The following is a 22,560-nucleotide window of genomic DNA, read 5'->3' as shown; positions in this document are numbered from 1 at the left end:
TTTCCTGACCCCTCTGACGCTGCCGCCACGAACCTAACGGTGGTGTAGAGGTGGCAGGGTCCGAGGGGTGGGGTAAAGGGAACGCTATCTGTTGACCATCAGATGCGAATAAGGAAGGCTGCGCTCCACTGGTAGAGGTGGATGAAGTGGAGGGGACAGAGGGGTGAGAGGTGTGGGGCCTACCGACGTGGTCCCCGGTGGCGGACTCAGGAGGGATCGCTTCAGAGGGCGCAGAGGTAGATGCAGGCGCACAGTGGCTGGAGTAGGTGCTGTGAAAGAAAAAAAAGAAATTAATATATTGATATGAAAAAGCCCGGACTGAAACAAAAGTTTTGTGATTAGACATGTTCTTACTGGGATGTTGAATACTTACACTCGACTCAGCATGGTTTGCCTCAGGAAGGAGAGGGCAGGGCCGTATCTATACCTCCTCTTCTTCCTTCCTGCTGAGCCACTCGGGGCCTGCATCTCCTCGTTAAATTCCCTCTTAAAGCGATCCCTCGGTGACCGCCACCGCTTCCTAACCTTGCAACCTGTGAAGACAGGAATGAAGAAAAATAAAAATAGGTAAATACAATACAGTACATTCATCTTTAAACATCACTGAAAAGTGAATACTTACATAGTTTGCTCTGCTGCTGTGGAAGAAGGTCCTCCCACCTCTGAAAGATGTTCCGGCATACTTCCAACCAGAGCCGACGGGTGACACTGGTATCAGCATGCCTGCGGTCAGCCATGTTCCACAGCGGCTCCCGCTCTCGGACCTCCTCGATGAGGGCTTCAATCTCTATATCAGAGTCTTCTGCGGGAGCACGCTGTGAAGCCTTTGAGAAAAAAAAAAAAAATATACGAAAAAAATAAAAAGTACAATTAAAAAAAAAAAATTACCAATCGACCCCCTCACCCCCCCAAAAAAATAAAAAAACTTACTGATGGCCGACCGCGGCGACGAGTCCGCCGACTCTGGGAGTGCCTGGGAGAACCTTCATGGTGTTCAGCAGGAGCAGCAGCAGCAGCAACAGGAGACTGAAATAAAGGATAAAAAAAATTAGCTTGAATGTATGTATATGTTTTCTTGTTTCCGTTGTATCTGAAAATCTGTTTCATGTATGGTGATTGTGTATGGTGTAAAGCAAGTGATTCACAACTACTTACACGTGGTTCCTCCTCCACTTGTATATCTCCACCCGTCTCGGTCCCTTCTGACAGCTCCTCATCGGATTCTGTTTCCTGTGTAAACATAATAAATGCATGTAGTGAATAAAATTTATGAAAATAAAAAAAAATAGAAAAAATTAGGGATATTTACTTACCGATACACGCTGTTGCTGTGGAGGAGGGCTGCCAGAAGAGGACATTGTGTTCCGGTAACCTGTGGACCTGGTGGCTGTGGTATGCTGCCTTTTTCCTGGGGCCTGTGGACCTTCTGGCTGTGGACCTGGTGGATCTGTAAGTTAAAAGACACTTGCAATCTGCTCTACACATTGAAGTAGCAGATTTGGGGTCTTCAAAACTTACTTTCAATAATTTGACGATGCGGTCCTGGTGGCTGTGGTATGCTGCCTTTTTCCTGGGGCCTGTGGACCTCGTGATTGTGGTTCCTACTCTATCTGCAATATAATAAGTATAATGGATTTATAGTTAGACCACACCACAACTAGGTAATGTTCAGCAATAAACACCCTGTTAAATTGTGTAAAATAGGTGAACACCCAAACCCAAAAACAGGTGCACGTTATACCATTATTTTCCATGTCCCCCAACTAAAAAAAATTGTAAAAATGTGAGATAACCTTTAAACATATTTTTAAGTTTAACTTTAAAAAAAAAAAATAAATTTACCTACCCCAAAAAAACTATTAAAGGATAACCTTTATTAAAAAAAGAACACTCAACCAACTCTCTATTGCATGTGTAACCATTGGTACATACACCTGTTTTAAATTTACCTTTATGAAATAATACTACGGACAATTTTTTAATAAACAGTTTATTAAATTGTTTTTATTTTTTTTTAAATCACAATGGAGCAGAAATGCTCTTTATTTTAAATACATGTACATCAACTGCGAATCGTTTCAACAGTAAATTAATAAAATTAAAACTTTTTAAAAAAAAAAAAACACACACATTCTAACCAAAAGCTGCAGACCTATAGGCTTTGCAATAATATATGCAATTTAAAAAAAAAAACACACATGCTGCACAAACCACTATACTAAAGGTACCGTCACACTGAACGATATCGCTAGCGATCCGTGACATTGCAGCGTCCTGGCTAGCGATATCGTTCAGTTTGACACACAGCAGCGATCAGGATCCTGCTGTGATGTCGTTGGTCACTGCAGAAAGTCCAGAACTTTATTTCGTCACTGGACTTCCTGCAGACATCGCTGAATCGCCGTGTGTGACGCCAATTCAGCGATGTGTTCGCTGGTAACTAGGGTAAACATCGGGTTACTAAGCGCAGGGCCACGCTTAGTAACCCGATGTTTACCCTGGTTACCGGCATCGTTGGTCGTTGGAGAGCTGTCTGTGTGACAGCTCTCCAGCGACCAAACCGCAACGCTGCAGCGATCCGGATCGTTGTCGGTACCGCTGCAGCATCACTCATTGTGACGGTACCTTTAGTAAATACATCAAAAATCAACATTAACCAATATGGCATTGACAAATGCACATGCAACCAACAAGAAGCACACAAACATACCTGCAAGCAGAGTCATAACGCAAGCATAACACATGAACCGGCATAATATTGACGAAGGCATAATAAGGTGCAGGCACGTGAACACATACATACAAAAGCACACAGCAGTACCAAAATACACACACACACACACACACACGGCCATGAGTCCTCCGGCTGGAGCTTGATGTCTTCACAGTGGCAGGCCTCAGGGTAGATCTGGACTGTAGCAGGGCACTGGCTGTTGCAGGACGACGGCAGGCCTCAGGTTGGATTCAGGTTTTAAAAGCTCTTGCTGTAGTCAGTACGGCATAAACAAATGCGCACACACACACACACACACACACACACACACAAAAATGGCAATATACTCACACTGTTGTAGTGTGTCTGGTCCTTGCTGCCAGGCTGGGCTCTTGGTGTCCAGGCTGGGCTCTTGGTGTCCGGCTGGGCTATTGGGGTCCAGGCTGGGCTCTTGGTGTCCGGCTGGGCTATTGGGGTCCAGGCTGGGCTCTTGGTGTCCGGCAGGGCTCTTGGTGTCCAGGCTGGGCTCTTGGTGTCCAGGCTGGGCTCTTGGTGTCCGGCTGGCTGGAGGCTTCTCTTCTTGTCTCTGTGTCTTGCTGGCATATGTGGGGGTTGAAGGCCCAGACCAGGTTTATATAGATTTGGGGATGTCTGGCCAATTAGATAAAAAATCCTGTTTCTGAGCATGCTCAGTAGAAAAAAACGTATTGCAGCGCTGCATTGCGTCGTACGACGTGTCTCGACGCATCCGTCGCTCATAGACTTTAATTCTAGCAAAAGACGTATGCCGACGAATGCGCCGAGACACGTTTCATTGTCGGAGCCAAAAAACGTTACAATCTACGTTTTTCCAGACGACGTGTCGCCTCTTTTCGACGCATCCGCCGAAAGACGTATACCGACGAATGCCAATTCGTCGCAATGCGTCGCCAATACAAGTCTATGGGGAAAAAACGTATGCAGCAAAATATTTTGCTGCATGCGTTTTTTCGGCAAAACGACGCATTTTAACGTATTGCAGTTAACGCTAGTGTGAAAGTAGCCTTAACCTCCGTCCGGCTGAGTAGGTACAATTGTAACTATCCCGTTTTAAAATTGCAATAACCTTTTTTTTTTTCGAAAAGCCGTAGGGGGCTGAAATTTTGTGACATCTCTGCAGTTTTGGTCCAGAATATATTGGCCAAATTTCAATAAAATATATATGAAGGTACAATTGTACCTCTGCAGCCTGTTAACGTTGTAAAATTATGCAAACTGACGAAGGTTAAACATCCTTGTGTGGGGACCCAGGTAAGAAATCAGACATGACTTTATGATGTGTTTGACATCAAACAGTTGGAGCAAGATTTTTTTCTGACTGCCTAAAATTATTTTTTAGAAAAAAAAAAAAAAAAAAAAAAAAAATGAAGTACTGACCTCCGCTGCCATCCTTAACATTCACGTCATCCAACTGAAATGTCCATGCATCAGTGCACACAGATATATCAGTGACACACGTAGTGCTGAAATCTTGAAGGTAAGCCACTGGTGCATATCTCATGCACGTCCCAATAGAAGTTTGCTAGGGGGAAAAGAACGAAATACAAATGTCATCTTTCTGCAAGTAATTGCCAGACCACTGAGCGACTGCTTTTATACACAGCAATTAATGTCTGGTAACATTGCTGGAGATCTTAAATAATGATTATAGAAAGTGGCAGCTTGAAGGGAAGAAATCAGCAGACAATTAGGTTTTGCTTAAATCAGGTTTTTGTGTTAAATGTATTTTTAAGTATTTTTAGAAATGTCTTTATTTCCATAATCACAATTTGTATCAGCGTCTACGTGCACCCTGACGTAACTGTATGTCACAGTCAGGATGCGCGAGTATGCAGCTGAGCGCGCTCATTGCCATGATTTGATTACCTCCGCTGACAGGTAGGGTAATCTCAGTGTATTATAGTAGATACCTAGGGAGGTGCCTGTCCCTATAAGTGTCTATATGATGCTTTGGTGGTGGTATGTGTTTATTTTACTTCAATAGCATTTTGTAATTAAGTAAATACAGTGTTATTTTAATGTATCTTTAAGTTGGGCTTTTTTCGGTGAATCACCATTGCCATGATCTGCCTGTAACAGCAGCAATCAGAGCTAGCCGTGATCGCTGCTATTTAACTATTTAAAGGGAACCTGTAAAATAACATTATTAGTGTAAGTTCACACAGGGTGTTTTTTATGCTAATTTTCAGCTGCTTTTTACAGTACCAGCAAAGCCTATGAGATTTCAGAAAACTCATACACACATTGGGTTTTTGTGTCATCAGTATTTTGTGCTTTGCTGCGTTTTTTGGACATGGAGCATGTCACTTCTTTCAGCGCTTTTCCAGTGTTTTCCACCCATTGACTTGAATGGATAATGAAAAAACACTGCAAATACGCAGGTTGACTTTTCTTGCTGCGTATTTGCTGCAGAAAAGTTAAAGACAGCCAGATGTGACCTCACACTCTGCTCTGCTACATCTAGATGGCAGGCTGCATGATGCATCCATGCAGCCTGCCTCCAGCAGAGCGAACCCTTGAATGGGGGGTCCGACAATACAGTGTTTGACACGCTGTCATATGCATGACAGCGCAGCAAACACTGCTTTTGATCGGCGGTGAAATCATCCCTGCCGGTCAGAGAGCCATGGTTCCCACGCTGTCAGAAGACAGCGGGGAGTTCTCAGCTGTGATCGGAGGTATAAACTTCACCTCCGGTCACTGGTGTCAGCTGATGGGACTACTGATCCCATCATCTGACACCTACAGCCACTAAGTACAGTGACTGCAGGAGCGGCAGATGAGAGTTTTCATCTGCCGCTCCTGCACTAAAAAATTAATAATAATAAAAAAAAGCAGTGTGGGTTCCCCCCTTGTTTTGATAACCAGCCAGACAAAACTCACAGCTGGGGGATGCAACCCCCAGCTGTCAACTTCAGCAAGGCTAGTTATCAAAAATAGAGGGATTCCCACGCTTTTTCTTTTAATTATTTAACTAAATAATTGAAAAAAAAATGGGATGCCCCCCCCCATTTTTGACAACCAGCCTTGCTAAAGCTCACAGCTAGAGGTTGCCATGGATATAGGCCCCCCATCCTAAAAATAGCAGTCCGCAGCTGCCCAGAAAAGGGACATCTATTAGATGCGCCAATTCTGGCACTTTGCCCGCCTCTTCCCACATGCCCTGTAGTGATGGCAAGCGGGATAATGAGGGGTTAATGTCACCTTCCTATCGTAAGGTGACATTAAGCCTGCTTAGTAATGGAGAGGTGTCAATGAAGTAGTTAAAGGGTTAAATAAACACACACATAGTAAGAAAAAAAAGTATTATAATGAAATAAAACACCACACAGTTTTGTCATCTTTATTAGTCTGCCATTCCAAGCGAAGCCATCGATCTCCTGAAATAAAAATAATAAACCAACACAAATACTCCCTGGTCCGATGCAGTCCAATATAACAAGTATCCCACGCAGTATCTGGGGGAGATAAAGCTTACAACCGGGAGCGCTGCTAATGCGACCGCTCTCGGATATAATCTACTGGGGAATGAATGATATGCAGCGGGCGCAGACTCAGTAACTAGCGGTGACGTCACCGAGCCTGCGCTCCCTCACAGCATGACCTGAGGTAACCTCTGCACCGTGGGAAAATGCCAGTGAAGAGGTTACCACAGGCAATCTATTAATTCAATCTACAGGAAGTTTTTTTTTCTCTGTGTGCACTCAACTTTATTGGCATGCACAAAGAGAAAAAAAACGCAGGAAAAAAAAAATGCACCAATAACGCGGAAAAAAAACACACTTAAACCTGCTATTTTTGGCGCAGCTTCTTTCCTGCCATGAAGATCAGGTTTTGCTGCAGAAAAAAAAAAAAAAAAAGCAGCAAAAACGCCCTGTGTGAACTTACCCTTAACCTGCAGATATGGGGTTAACCTGCAGGTTAACAGCATTCTAACAGCATGCGGCACCCTCAATGAAAGCCACGCTGCAGGGAGGAAATTATCTTTATTGTCATGGGTTTACCGCGGCAGAGAAAAGTCAGAAGAGCTCAACAGGGCAGACAAAGTACGCCTGCACCGGAGCCGCGGCGTGAATACAAGAAGAGGACGTCATTGTAAAAATATGGGAGGCCCTGGACCTAACCGCGACGCCCATCAGACTCAGACCGCAGCGGGACCGCCCCTGGGTGAGTATAATCTAACCTCTTTTTCTCATTTTTCAGGATACATCGAGGGCTTATCTACAGCATTCCAGAATGCTGGTGGGCTTAGCTCATCTTCGATTTTGGGGGTGACAGGTTCCCTTTAATGTCTAAACTGCTGGCAACAAACACGGGTATTACATACCTGGTAATGTGTTTTTTCATGAGACATGACGGCACCACGAGAGAGGGGATCCGCCCATCAAGGACAGGAAACCTTCAAGATAAAAGGGGCGGCTCCTCTCTCCACATCAGTTGTTTTACAGAGTACGAGAGGAACTCCGCTGGTTAATGTACACATAAATAATACATCCTATACGGTTCTATTCACCGATACCCCAGGGAGTGTATAATACAAATAATGCTAATAATGCACCCCACTAATGACGTGATCAAAAGGGTGGGAATATAAGGGTGCCGTCATGTCTCATGAAAAAACACATTACCAGGTATGTAATACCCGTGTTTTTCCATCATACATGACGGCACCACGAGAGAGTTACAGAGATTTGCATTCTCTTTTAGGGAGGGATCACTGCTTGTAATACTCTTCTCCCAAATGTGAGATCAGAGGTAGCAGATAGGTCTAGCCTATAATGTTTAAAAAATGTAGACGGAGAGGACCAAGTGGCCGCCTTACAGATTTGGTCGATGGTAGCTGTTGTGAATTCTGTGGCAGAGCTCCCTCCTGTGGTCACAAGTGGCACTTCAGCTGGTTCTCTCTGTGAGCTTCCGTTGGTGGAGGAAAGTGGTACTGCGGCTTCTGAGTTTCCTTCCTCAGGTGATGTGGTGAAGTCGTTAGGTGCTTCTCTATTTAACTCCACCTAGTGCTTTGATCCTGGCTTCCAGTCAATGTTCTAGTATTGGACCTGTTTCCTCCTGGATCGTTCCTGTGGCCTGCTGCTCTGCATAGCTAAGTTCCTCTTTGCTATTTGTTTGCTGTTTTTTTCTGTCCAGCTTGTCAATTTGTTTTTTTCTGCTTGCTGGAAGCTCTGGGACGCAGAGGGTGTACCTCCGTGCCGTTAGTTCGGTACGGAAGGTCTTTTTGCCCCCTTTGCGTGGTTTTTGTAGGGTTTTGTGTTGACCGCAAAGTTACCTTTCCTATCCTCGCTCTGTTCAGAAAGTTGGGCCTCACTTTGCTAAATCTATTTCATCTCTACGTTTGTCTTTTCTTCTTACTCACAGTCATTATATGTGGGGGCTGCCTTTTCCTTTGGGGTATTTCTCTGAGGCAAGGTAGGCTTATTTTCTATCTTCAGGCTAGCTAGTTTCTCAGGCCGTGCCGAGTTGCATAGGCAGCGTTAGGCGCAATCCACGGCTGCCTTTAGTGTGGTTGGAGAGGATTAGGGATTGCGGTCAACAGAGTTCCCACGTCTCAGAGCTCGTTCTTGTTTTTTGGGTTATTGCCAGGTCACTGTATGTGCGCTGACCTCTATGTCCATTGTGGTACTGAATTACCTTTCATAACAGTACTGGAAGCCCAAAGTACTAATGATTCTCAATAGAGGGAAAAAAGAAGTTCTGAGACCATTTTTTTTTCTTTGCACTGTGTTTTGCCTTTTTTTTCCCCCTAGACATTTGGGTGGTTCAGGACACAGGTGTAGCAATGGACATTAAAGGTCTGTCTTCATGTGTGGATCAGCTCACGGCAAGAGTACAAAGTATTCAAGACTTTGTGGTTCAGAATTCTATGTTAGAACCGAGAATCCCTATTCCTGATTTGTTTTTTGGAGATAGAACTAAATTTCTGAGTTTCAAAAATAATTGTAAACTATTTCTGGCTTTGAAACCTCGCTCCTCTGGTGACCCAGTTCAACAAGTTAGGATCGTTATTTCTTTTTTGCGTGGCGATCCTCAGGACTGGGCATTTTCCCTTGCGCCAGGGGATCCTGCATTAAGTAATATCGATGCATTTTTCCTGGCGCTCGGATTGCTGTACGATGAGCCTAATTCTGTGGATCAGGCAGAGAAGAATTTGCTGGCTCTGTGTCAGGGTCAGGATGAAATAGAGGTATATTGTCAGAAATTTAGAAAGTGGTCCGTACTCACTCAGTGGAATGAAGGTGCGCTCGCAGCTATTTTCAGAAAAGGTCTCTCTGAAGCCCTTAAAGATGTCATGGTGGGATTTCCTATGCCTGCTGGTCTGAATGAGTCTATGTCTTTGGCCATTCAGATCGGTCGACGTTTGCGCGAGCGTAAATCTGTGCACCATTTGGCGGTATTACCTGAGCTTAAACCTGAGCCTATGCAGTGCGATAGGACTTTGACCAGAGTTGAACGGCAAGAACACAGACGTCAGAATGGGCTGTGTTTCTACTGTGGTGATTCCACTCATGCTATCTCTGATTGTCCTAAGCGCACTAAGCGGTTCGCTAGGTCTGCCACCATTGGTACGGTACAGTCAAAATTTCTTCTGTCCGTTACCTTGATCTGCTCTTTGTCATCGTATTCTGTCATGGCATTTGTGGACTCAGGCGCTGCTCTGAATTTGATGGACTTGGAATATGCTAGGCGTTGTGGGTTTTTCTTGGAGTCCTTGCAGTGTCCTATTCCATTGAGAGGAATTGATGCTACGCCTTTGGCCAAGAATAAGCCTCAGTACTGGACCCAGCTGACCATGTGCATGGCTCCTGCACATCAGGAGGTTATTCGCTTTCTGGTGTTGCATAATCTGCATGATGTGGTCGTGTTGGGGTTGCCATGGCTACAAGTCCATAATCCAGTTTTAGATTGGAAATCCATGTCTGTGTCCAGCTGGGGTTGTCAGGGGGTACATGGTGATGTGCCATTTCTGTCTATTTCGTCATCCACCCCTTCTGAGGTTCCCGAGTTCTTGTCTGATTACCGGGATTTATTTGATGAGCTCAAGTCCAATACCCTACCTCCGCATAGGGATTGTGATTGTGCTATCGATTTGATTCCTGGTAGTAAATTCCCAAAAGGTCGACTGTTTAATTTATCTGTGCCTGAGCACGCCGCTATGCGGAGTTATGTGAAGGAGTCTTTGGAGAAGGGGCATATTCGCCCGTCATCGTCGCCATTGGGAGCAGGGTTCTTTTTTGTAGCCAAGAAGGATGGTTCACTGAGACCTTGTATAGATTACCGCCTTCTAAATAAGATCACGGTTAAATTTCAGTACCCCTTGCCATTGTTGTCTGATTTGTTTGCTCGGATTAAGGGGGCTAGTTGGTTCACCAAGATAGATCTTCGTGGTGCGTATAATCTTGTGCGTATTAAGCGAGGCGATGAGTGGAAAACTGCATTTAATACGCCCGAGGGCCATTTTGAGTATCTAGTGATGCCATTCGGACTTGCCAATGCTCCATCAGTGTTTCAGTCCTTTATGCATGACATCTTCCGAGAGTACCTGGATAAATTCCTGATTGTGTACTTGGATGACATTTTGATCTTCTCGGATGATTGGGAGTCTCATGTGAAGCAGGTCAGAACGGTGTTTCAGGTCCTGCGTGCTAATTCTTTGTTTGTGAAGGGATCAAAGTGTCTCTTTGGTGTTCAGAAGGTTTCATTTTTGGGGTTCATCTTTTCCCCTTCTACTATCGAGATGGATCCTGTTAAGGTCCAAGCCATCCATAATTGGACTCAGCCGACATCTCTGAAAAGTCTGCAAAAGTTCCTGGGCTTTGCTAATTTTTATCGTCGCTTCATCTGCAATTTTTCTAGTATTGCTAAACCATTGACCGATTTGACCAAGAAAGGTGCTGATTTGGTCAATTGGTCTTCTGCTGCGGTGGAAGCTTTTCAAGAGTTGAAGCGTCGTTTTTCTTCTGCCCCTGTGTTGTGTCAACCAGATGTTTCGCTTCCGTTCCAGGTCGAGGTTGATGCTTCTGAGATTGGAGCAGGGGCTGTTTTGTCGCAGAGAAGTTCTGATTGCTCGATGATGAAACCATGCGCCTTCTTTTCCAGGAAGTTTTCGCCTGCTGAGCGAAATTATGATGTTGGCAATCGAGAGTTGCTGGCCATGAAGTGGGCATTCGAGGAGTGGCGTCATTGGCTTGAAGGAGCTAAGTATCGCGCGGTGGTCTTGACTGATCATAAGAACTTGACTTATCTCGAGTCCGCCAAGCGGTTGAATCCTAGACAAGCTCGTTGGTCGTTGTTTTTTGCCCGTTTTGACTTTGTGATTTCATACCTTCCGGGCTCTAAAAATGTGAAGGCGGATGCTCTGTCTAGGAGTTTTGTGCCCGACTCTCCGGGTGTATCTGAGCCGGCGGGTATCCTCAAAGAGGGAGTAATTGTGTCTGCCATCTCCCCTGATTTGCGGCGGGTGCTGCAAAAATTTCAGGCTAATAAACCTGATCGTTGCCCAGCGGAGAAACTGTTTGTCCCTGATAGGTGGACGAATAAAGTGATCTCTGAGGTTCATTGTTCGGTGTTGGCTGGTCATCCTGGAATCTTTGGTACTAGAGAGTTGGTGGCTAGATCCTTTTGGTGGCCATCTCTGTCGCGGGATGTGCGTACTTTTGTGCAGTCCTGTGGGATTTGTGCTCGGGCTAAGCCCTGCTGTTCTCGTGCCAGTGGGTTGCTTTTGCCCTTGCCGGTCCCGAAGAGGCCTTGGACACATATCTCTATGGATTTTATTTCAGCTCTTCCCGTCTCTCAAAAGATGTCAGTCATTTGGGTGGTCTGTGATCGCTTCTCTAAGATGGTCCATTTGGTACCCTTGTCTAAATTGCCTTCCTCCTCTGATTTGGTGCCATTGTTTTTCCAGCATGTGGTTCGTTTGCATGGCATTCCGGAGAATATCGTTTCTGACAGAGGTTCCCAGTTTGTTTCGAGGTTTTGGCGAGCCTTTTGTGGTAGGATGGGCATTGACTTGTCTTTTTCCTCGGCTTTCCATCCTCAGACTAATGGCCAGACCGAACGAACCAATCAGACCTTGGAAACATATCTGAGATGCTTTGTTTCTGCTGATCAGGATGACTGGGTGTCCTTTTTGCCTTTGGCTGAGTTCGCCCTTAATAATCGGGCCAGCTCGGCTACCTTGGTTTCACCGTTTTTCTGCAACTCTGGGTTCCATCCTCGTTTCTCTTCAGGGCAGGTTGAGTCTTCGGACTGTCCTGGTGTGGATACTGTGGTGGACAGGTTGCAGCAGATTTGGACTCATGTGGTGGACAATTTGACTTTGTCCCAGGAGAAGGCTCAACGTTTCGCTAATCGCAGACGCTGTGTGGGTCCCCAACTTCGGGTTGGGGACTTGGTTTGGTTATCTTCTCGTCATATTCCTATGAAGGTTTCCTCTCCTAAGTTTAAACCTCGTTTTATTGGTCCGTATAGGATTTCTGAGGTTCTTAATCCTGTGTCTTTTTGTCTGACCCTTCCAGATTCATTTTCCATACATAACGTATTCCATAGGTCATTGTTGCGGAGATACGTGGCACCTATGGTTCCATCTGTTGATCCTCCTGCCCCGGTTTTGGTGGAGGGGGAGCTGGAGTATATTGTGGAGAAGATTTTGGATTCTCGTGTTTCAAGGCGGAAACTCCAGTATCTGGTTAAGTGGAAGGGTTATGCTCAGGAAGATAATTCCTGGGTCTTTGCCTCTGATGTCCATGCTCCCGATCTTGTTCGTGCCTTTCATATGGCTCATCCTGGTCGTCCTGGGAGCTCTGGTGAGGGTTCGGTGACCCCTCCTCAAGGGGGGGGTACTGTTGTGAATTCTGTGGCAGAGCTCCCTCCTGTGGTCACAAGTGGTACTTCGGCTGGTTCTCTCTGTGAGCTTCCGTTGGTGGAGGAAAGTGGTACTGCGGCTTCTGAGTTTCCTTCCTCAGGTGATGTGGTGAAGTCGTTAGGTGCTTCTCTATTTAACTCCACCTAGTGCTTTGATCCTGGCTTCCAGTCAATGTTCTAGTATTGGACCTGTTTCCTCCTGGATCGTTCCTGTGGCCTGCTGCTCTGCATAGCTAAGTTCCTCTTTGCTATTTGTTTGCTGTTTTTTTCTGTCCAGCTTGTCAATTTGTTTTTTTCTGCTTGCTGGAAGCTCTGGGACGCAGAGGGTGTACCTCCGTGCCGTTAGTTCGGTACGGAGGGTCTTTTTGCCCCCTTTGCGTGGTTTTTGTAGGGTTTTGTGTTGACCGCAAAGTTACCTTTCCTATCCTCGCTCTGTTCAGAAAGTTGGGCCTCACTTTGCTAAATCTATTTCATCTCTACGTTTGTCTTTTCATCTTACTCACAGTCATATGTGGGGGCTGCCTTTTCCTTTGGGAATTTCTCTGAGGCAAGGTAGGCTTATTTTCTATCTTCAGGCTAGCTAGTTTCTCAGGCCGTGCCGAGTTGCATAGGCAGCGTTAGGCGCAATCCACGGCTGCCTTTAGTGTGGTTGGAGAGGATTAGGGATTGCGGTCAACAGAGTTCCCACGTCTCAGAGCTCGTTCTTGTTTTTTGGGTTATTGCCAGGTCACTGTATGTGCGCTGACCTCTATGTCCATTGTGGTACTGAATTACCTTTCATAACAGGTAGCATCAGCTCTCTCCACCCACAACGTCGCCACGGCCCTCGTAGAGTGGGCTTTCAGACCCTGTGGAACAACCCTGCCTGCACTACTATACGCTAGAATAATGGCCTCTCTCACCCATCTAGCTATAGTCTGTTTTGAGGCTTTAAGGCCCTTCCTTGACCCCTGGAACGAAACAAATAAAGCCCTCTGCTTCCTCCAGGATTTAGTCACCTCTAGATACTGTAGGATACATCTCCTAACGTCTAGGCAATGGAGTCTCTCCTCTTTTTTGTTACTGGGATTGGGACAGAAAGAGGGTAGGGTTATATCCTGAGCTCTATGGAATCTCGATACCACTTTGGGGAGATATGCCGGATCTAATTTTAATACAACCCTATCGTCCATGACTTGTGTGTAAGGGGGGTCAGCTGACAACGCGTGTAAATCCCCCACCCTACGGGCCGATGTAAGTGCCACTAACAAAGCTGTTTTTAATGTTAGTATTTTATCAGAAGTTGTATTTAACGGCTCAAAGGGGCTTTCCGTCAGGGCAGTTAACACTAGATTTAGATCCCATGGTGGAGGAGTAGGAGATGGGACAGAGTCAGCTCTACTACAGGCTCGGATAAACCTCACCACCCACCTATTACTTGCCAGGTCACAGTTGAATAGGGCTGCTAAGGCTGAAATGTGTACTTTGAGGGTACTAACCGCTAACCCCAGATCTAAGCCCTTCTGCAGGAACTCCAGTATTGCCACTATCGGGACCTCCCCTTCCCGTATTAGCCCTGAGCTGGACAGGAATTTCTTCCATATCCTCCCATAGATCTTGGTCGTTACTGGTTTTCTGCTGCTGAGCAAGGTGGATATTAACCCAGCTGAGAACCCTTCTTTCTCTAGTAACGACCGCTCAAATGCCAGGCTGTCAAATGAAGCCCGGAGTTCTGCGGGTGGTTGAAGGGACCCCGAGTTAGAAGGTCCTGGTCTTCCGGGAGAACCCACGGGTCCGTCACTGACATCACTCTCAGCCAGTAGAACCACGGTCTTTTCGGCCAGAAGGGCGCTATCACGATCACTCTGGCCTTGTCTTCCCTGATCTTCCTCAGAACCACTGGGATTAGACATATCGGTGGGAAGGCATACAGGAGTCCAGATGTCCATTCTATGCTGAAGGCGTCTACTGCCAACGGCCTGTCTGTAGGGTTCAGGGAGCAGAATTTTTGGACTTTCTTGTTGACTTTTGAGGCAAAGAGGTCCACCCTGGGTTTTCCCCACATGTGCACTATCCGTTGAAAAACGGACTTTTTTAGGGACCATTCCCCTTGCCTCAAGTGGTTCCTGCTTAGAAAGTCTGCCTTTATGTTGTCCACACCTCGGATATGCAGGGCCGATAATGACAGGAAGTGCCTTTCGGCTAGAGACATGAGTCTTGTGGTTATGTGCATCAGTGCCCGAGAGCGGGTGCCTCCCTGGTGGTTCACGTATGCGACCGCTGTACGGTTGTCCGATAGGACTCTCACATGATGCCCTGCCAAGTGTGGAAGTAATCTCTCTAGCGCCCTTTCTATTGCTAGGAGCTCCCACTCGTTTGAGGATAGATCTTTCTCCTCTTGAACCCAGGGGTCTTGGACCCATAGTGTGTCTGAGTGAGCTCCCCATCCCCATGGACTGGTGTCCGTTGTGATTACCATGGAGGCTGTGAATGTCCAGGGAACTCCTCTGGGGGATGACTCCATCTGAAACCACCATCTGAGAGATTGGAGCACAGAGAGTGGGAGAGTGAGCTTCTGCTCTAACTGTCCCTGAAGTTCTCGGTCGTTCTGCAGCACACACCATTGCAGTTCTCTTGCATGGAACTGGGCCCATTTTACTGCCGGTATGCAGGAGGTTAGGGACCCTAACACCGACATGGCCCTTCTTAAGGTCATTTCCGGCTTTTTTAATGTGGCCATAATCATCTGTTTGATTTTTTCTTCTTTTTCTTCTGGGAGGCGGCACTCCTGTGCCACGGAGTCCACCGTTATCCCCAGGAAATTCTGGACCATTGCCGGCTCTAACTTGGACTTCTTGAGATTTAGTTGCCACCCCAGTGTCTGAAGAGTGTCCATCACTATCCTGACCTGCTCCTGACAGTGAGAAAAGTTCTTTCCCACTATCAGGAAGTCGTCCAAATAGGGAATTATTAGAGTGTCTTTTTCCCTGAGATGTGCTGTGACCTCTGCAATCAGCTTCGTAAATACGCGTGGGGCGGTTGCTATCCCAAAGGGCAGAGCCCTGTACTGGAAGTGACGCAGCTGGGACCCTATCTGAACTGCCACTCTGAGGAACTGACGATCTTGTTGTCTGATTGGGACGTGATAATAAGCGTCCTTGAGGTCGAGGACGGACATGTAGCATTGGGGATAGAGAAGTTTCACCGCCGATTTTATGGTTTCCATCTTGAATGATGGTACTACAAGAAATTTGTTGAGGCCTTTTAGATTTATAATTGTCCTCCAAGAGTTGTCCGGTTTTTTTATGAGAAAAAGAGGGGAATAAAATCCTTCCCTCCTTTCATCTATAGGAACTTCTTCCAAGACGTGCTTGTCTAGGAGTGATGTTACTTCCCCCTCCAGACTGTCTTGCTTCTCTTGGGAGGACTGCACCGGGGTCTGCATATACCTTCTTGGAGGCCAGTGGTGAAACTTTAGACTTAGGCCTGATCCTACGATCTGCCGGATCCATATGCTGGAGGAGTTCCTCTCCCAGGCTGGAAGGAAGTGAGAGAGCCTCCCTCCCACCTGAGAAGGACCGTCACTGGGAGGGTTTTTTGGTGTCTCTGGGGGACTTGCCGAAATAGAAGCCCTTTCCTCCCCTGGGTCGCTTGTCCAGGTTGCTTCTGTCTCGGTCCCTGTACTGCGGTCTTCGGAATCTTTGGCCTCTCCGAAAAGGAGCGACGAAAGGGCTGAAACGGCTGTCTTGGAAAGTTCTTCTTTTTATCCCCGGCCTTCTCCAGTACCTCATCTAATGCCGGTCCGAACAGGAAGTTCCCCTCACAAGGCAAAGAACAAAGCTTCATTTTGGCCTGAGTGTCCCCTGGCCAGCATTTAAGCCATACGGCACGGCGTCCAGTGTTAGCTAACGCTGCTGATTTTGCTGCCAGCCTAGCAGAGTCTGCTGATGCTTCAGCTAGAAACATAGCCGCTGCCCTCATAGTTGGAAGTGACTCTAAGATAGCTTCCCTGGGAGCTTTTTGCTCCACCTGTTCCTCCAGGTTGTCTATCCAGATCTTAAGGGATCTGGCGACACAAGTGGCCGCGATAGCTGGCCTTAGTGCTCCTGCTGAGGCTTCCCAAGCTGTCTTCAGGGAACTGTCCACCTTCCTGTCCAGAGGTTCTTTTAGAGAAGCTAGGTCCTTGAACGGCAGGGAGGACTTCCTGGCCACTTTTGAGACCGCCACATCGATTTTTGGGGCTCTGTCCCAAGATGAGGATGCTTCCTCTTCAAAGTGATACCTTCTTTTTAGGGAGGTAGTTATCTGGGACCTCTTTTCCGGCTTTTGCCATTCCCGTTTGATTAGTTCTTGAATTTGATCGTTAACAGGGAATGATCTCCGTTTCTTCTTTTGTAGGCCACTGAACATGAGTTCTTGGGCTGTTTTTTTGGCCTTCTCCTCTACCAGCCCCATGGTAGAGCGAACAGCTTTAATAAGTTTATCTGTAGCCTCTGCTGGAAAGGTGTCTTCCTCCTCAGAGCTACTATCAGAACAGCGGGCCATATCAGAATCCTGCTCTGACCCCGAGGAATCCCTTTGGGATGCTATAGAGGGGCTGGATCTGTCCCTAGATCTGGCATCTGTGTCAGGTGTCTGTAATGCTCTTACGGACTTAGAGACTTCGGACTGAATCAGAGATCTTAGGCTGTCCGTAAAGGAGGGTGTTTCCTCCGCCACAGTCTGGTTAATACAGTCCTGACACAGTCTTTTACCCCAAGATGACATTAAAGGCTTTTTACATAAGGGACATTCTCTATTTTTAGTCTTCGCCTTATACTTTTTGGGGACCTCCTATACTCCACCCCGCAATGTATGTAAGAAAAGAGGGGAGAGACGGAGATAAGAGAAGAGAAAAGAACAGGCATTAGCGTACTGGACTTTCTCGTAGTTCACTCACCACTCGGACGTTTTCAAAGTACGGGTACCGGATCCGGAGGTTGGCTGGTTTTCTCCGTGTCTCCCAATGAGACTAGGGACCCCTCCTTGTTACGCCGATCCGTCCGTATACTGTCCGAGCGGCTTTTGCTGCTGACATGGCGGGTCTGGCTTTTTTCGCTTGAGCAAGACCGCCTCTCCTGCACCTCTTGCTGTGGTATCAAATGCTCTGGCGAGAAACTCTCCATTATACACACCAGCACACAAGAGTAGTCACCTTCAACCTGCCTGGCTTTAGTGACACAGGGCAGCACTTCTAGCTCGTTTAAATAGAGCCTTTTTTTTTTTTTTTTTTTTTTTTTTAAAGAAACCACCTGGTTGATCCTGCCTTACTGGTCACTTCAGTGATCAGGTGTACCATCGCACCTGTCATGAATGATTACCTGGCTGATCGTGCCTGCACCACTTCCGGTGCTCCTATATGCAATCAATCACCTGGTTGATCCTGCCATCGCTAGCGCAACGCCTGCGCTGTAAAAACATGCCCAAGCGTGCACCTGGCAACCACATCCGGTGTGCGCTTTAATATCCACCATCTACCTGGTTGATCCTGCCTCTATCAGAGCAGCGCGCGCGCACCCGGCCTCACTATGCTCCAGGCGCGCATCCGGTTACCACTTCCGGTGCGCGCCGCCTTTTTGGGTCCCCCCCCGGCGCCATGCTCCTGCACAAGGGTTCCCGCTGACGCCGGCTTCAGCGCCTGTGCACGCTTTACCTCCAGGCGCGCACCTGGCATTTACTTGCGGTGCGCGCCGAAGAATCTGTCCCCCCCCCGCTGCATTAAACGTTCCGTGCGCGCCTACCTCTCAACCCGGATACCTGGTGCCGGCTGGAGGGAGGCTTCCGGGAGTGTCCACGCCACAGCGTCAGGCAGCGCACCTCTTCACTCACCAGCCACTGCTTCAAACCGCTCTGTGCCTCAGGTACCGTCAGGGAGGAGGGGGAAGGGGGGAGACCTGAACTCAACAGGGAGGCCCAAAAACCTCCGAGGAGCTTACCTGGCTCGGGCACCGATGTGCCTCACAGGCTGCATGGCCACCTTTGGTCAACAGGGGGGGCACCATAAAGTGACCCCCGTGGACAGGCAGGATTTCCACTCTACAGGGGGGGAGCGCGCCTGCGGCCCCCGTGGAGTATCTTCACCCGGGCATTCGCCTCGCGGGCTGTGGCCATGCTTCGCTCAGGGGGGGCATGGTATACATTGACCCCCGAGGCGACTACGGGTACCTGGTGACGGTGCAGCAGACAGCGTCCGGCCAAATCCACCGGACCCAGGCCCCGGCATCCTCTTCTGTCTTCAGACGACTTCCATCTTGAGGGTTCCCCGTCAAGGACAGGAAACCAACTGATGATGTGGAGAGAGTAGCCGCCCCTTTTATCTTGAAGGTTTCCTGTCCTTGATGGGCGGATCCCCTCTCTCGTGGTGCCGTCATGTATGATGGGAAAAAAGTGAGTACTCCCCTAAGTAAAAATGGCCAAAATGTGTCCAAAGTGTCAATATTTTGTGTGGCCACCATTTTTTCCAGCACTGCTGTACCTCTCTTGGGCATGGAGATCACTAGAGCTTCCCAGGTTGCCACTGGAATCCTCTTTCATGACGATGTCACAGAGCTGGTGGATGTTAGAGACCTTGCGCACCTCCATCTTCCACTTGAGGATGCCCCACATTTACTCAATAGGGTTTCGGGGTGGAGACATGCTTGGCCAGTCCAGCACCTTTATCTTCAGTTTCTTTAGCAAGGCAGTGGTCGTCTTGGAGGGGAGTTTGACGACGTTATCATGTTAAAATACTGCCCTGCGGCCCAGTTTCCGAAAGGGAGGGGGATCATGCTCTGCTTCAGTATGTCACAGCATTTGTTGGCATTCATGGTTCTTTCAATAAACTGTAGCTCCCCACAGCCGTCAGCACTCATGCAGCCCCAAACTCTGACACTCCCACCACCATGCTTGACTGTAGGCAAGACACACTTGTTTTTGTATTCCTCACCTGGTTGCCACGACACACGTTTGGCACCATCTAAACCAAATAAGTTTATCTTGGTCTCATGAGACCACAGGACATGGTTCCAGTAATCTATGTCTTTAGTCTGCTTGTCTTCAGCAAAGGGTTTGAGAGTTTTTTTGTGCATCATCTTTAAAAGAGGCTTACCTTCTGGGACAATGGCCATGCAGACCCATTTGATGCAGCGTATGGTATGAGCACTGGTAGGTTGAGCCCCAATCCTTTAACCTCTGCAGCAATGGTGTCAGCACTCATAAGTCTATGTTGATAAGACAACCTCTGGATATGACACTGAGCACGTGTAATCAGCTTCTTTTGTCGACCATAGAGAGGCCTGTTCTGAGTGGAACCTGTCTTGTTAAACTGCTGTATGGTCTTGTCCACCATACTGCAGCTCAGTGTCAGGGTGTTGGCAATCTTCTTATAGCCTAGGCCATCTTCATGTAGAGCAACAATTCTTTTTTCCACATCCTCAGAGATTTCTTTGCCATGAGGTGCCATGTTGAACTTCCAATTATCAGTATGAAGGAGTGCGAGAGTGATACGAAATTTAACACACCTGCTCCATATTCACACGTGAGACCTTGTAACACTAATGAGTAACATGACATCTGGGAGGGAAAATGGCAACTTGGGCACAGTTTCGCCATATACACTTAGTGGTGTACTCACTTTTGTCGCCAGCGATTTAAACATTTATGGCTGTGTGCTGAGTCATCTATGGGGCACATCAAATTTATACTGCTATACAAGCTGTACATTGACTACTTTACATTGTGTCAAAGTGTCATATCGTCAGTGTTGTTCCATGAAAAGATTTAATAAAATATTTACAAAAATGTGTCCTTCGAAATGTGGTGCTGGAGAAGGAGGTTATCAATACCATAGATGGCAAAAAGAACAAATAAATCAATACTGGAACAAATCACGCCAGACATGTCAATAGACGCAAAGATCACCAAGCGCCAACTTGCCTAATTTGGACACATCAAAGAAAGCAATCATTGGAGAAGGACATCATGGTCGAAAGAATAGAAAGAACAAGGTGAAGAGGAAGACTAGCAACCTGATGGCTTGATACAATCAAGATAACAGCAGAGAAGACCATGGTAGACCTATCTAGGCTTCCACGAGGTCGAAATTCCTACAGAGCGTTCATCCATCAAGTTACCATGGCTCAAGATTGAGCTGAAGGCCATATAATAATAATAATATTTGGAAAAATATATATGTATAGCCCCAAACCACATAGGGAAGAAATAAAACTACAGAGAAATATATATATGATACTTGCGCTCTAGATCAATATACACTTGTAAGGCACCAATATGATATTAATTACATGTTGGATGGGAAAATGGCTGTGTAACAAAAAAGTGTGAAACAACTGAAATTATGTCTTATATTCTAGGTTCTCCAAAGTAGCCACCTTTTGCTTTGATGACTGCTTTGCACACTCTTGGCATTCTTTTGATGAGCTTCAAGAGGTAGTCACCGGGAATGGTCTTCCAACAATCTTGAAGGAGTTCCTAGAGATGCTTAGTACTTGTTGGCCCTTTTGCCTTCACTCTGCCGTCCAGCTCACCCCAAACCATCTCGATTGGGTTCAGGTCTGGTGACTGTGGAGGCCAGGTCATCTGGCGTAGCACCCCATCACTCTCCTTCTTGGTCAAATAGCCCTTACACAGCCTGGAGGTGTGTTTGGGGTCATTGTCCTGTTGAAAAATAAATGATAGTCCAACTAAACGCAAACCGGATGGAATAGCATGCCGCTGCAAGATGCTGTGGTAGCCATGCTGGTTCAGTATGCCTTCAATTTTGAATAAATCCCCAACAGTGTCACCAGCAAAGCACCCCCACACCATCACACCTCCTCCTCCATGCTTCACGGTGGGAACCAGGCATGTAGAGTCCATCCGTTCACCTTTTCTGCGTCGCACAAAGACACGGTGGTTGGAACCAAAGATCTCAAATTTGGACTCATCAGACCAAAGCACAGATTTCCACTGGTCTAATGTCCATTCCTTGTGTTCTTTAGCCCAAACAAGTCTCTTCTGCTTGTTGCCTGTCCTTAGCAGTGGTTTCCTAGCAGCTATTTTACCATGAAGCCCTGCTTCATAAAGTCTCCTCTTAACAGTTGTTGTAGAGATGTGTCTGCTGCTAAAACTCTGTGTGGCATTGACCTGGTCTCTAATCTGAGCTGCTGTTAACCTACGATTTCTGAGGCTGGTGATTCAGATAAACTTATCCTCAGAAGCAGAGGTGACTCTTGGTCTTCCTTTCCTGGGGCGGTCCTCATGTGAGCCAGTTTCTTTGTAGTGCTTGATGGTTTTTGCCACTGCACTTGGGGGCACTTTCAAAGTTTTCCCAATTTTTCGGACTGACTGACCTTCATTTCTTAAAGTAACGATGGCCACTTGTTTTTCTTTACTTAGCTGCTTTTTTCTTGCCATAATACAAATTCTAACAGTCTATTCAGTAGGACTATCAGCTGTGTATCCACCAGACTTCTGCACAGCACAACTGATGGTCCCAACTCCATTTATAAGGCAAGAAATCCCACTTATTAAACCTGACGGGGCACACCTGTGAATTGAAAACCATTCCCGGTGACTAGCTCTTGAAGCTCATCAAGAGAATGCCAAGAGTGTGCAAAGCAGTCATCAAAGCAAAAGGTGGCTACTTTGAAGAACCTAGAATATAAGACATATTTTCAGTTGTTTCACACTTTTTTGTTAAGTATATAATTCCACGTGTGTTAATTTATAGTTTTGATGCCTTCAGTGTGAATGCACAATTTTCATAGTCATGAAAATACAGAAAAATCTTTAAATGAGAAGGTGTGTCCAAACTTTTGGTCTGTACTGTATCTCACACAAAATCAAGCTTTTGCTACATGCAGATTTTAATGCTGATTTGCTGTCTACTGATGATATCCTTTGGTTTGCAAAACCAGTCTGTAGTACAACCATATCGAAAT

The 22,560-nt window shown here is 46.7% G+C and overlaps 1 protein-coding gene across 1 annotated transcript in view; it reads right to left on the bottom strand.

Moving 5' to 3' along the window:
- TCTN2 (tectonic family member 2) overlaps positions 1-22,560 on the bottom strand; it is a 65,400-nt gene that overhangs the window by 31,688 nt on the left and 11,152 nt on the right. Inside the window, exon 8 of the mRNA XM_069755990.1 lies at positions 4,130-4,274. Within this exon, the coding sequence (XP_069612091.1) occupies positions 4,130-4,274 (145 nt within the window). The remainder of the gene's footprint in view (positions 1-4,129; positions 4,275-22,560) is intronic.

The sequence above is a fragment of the Ranitomeya imitator genome, chromosome 1, assembly GCF_032444005.1.
Source record: "Ranitomeya imitator isolate aRanImi1 chromosome 1, aRanImi1.pri, whole genome shotgun sequence".
Taxonomy (NCBI): domain Eukaryota; kingdom Metazoa; phylum Chordata; class Amphibia; order Anura; family Dendrobatidae; genus Ranitomeya; species Ranitomeya imitator.
Note: the sequence above shows the minus strand (reverse complement) of the source record. Positions and strands in the feature narration are given on the sequence as shown.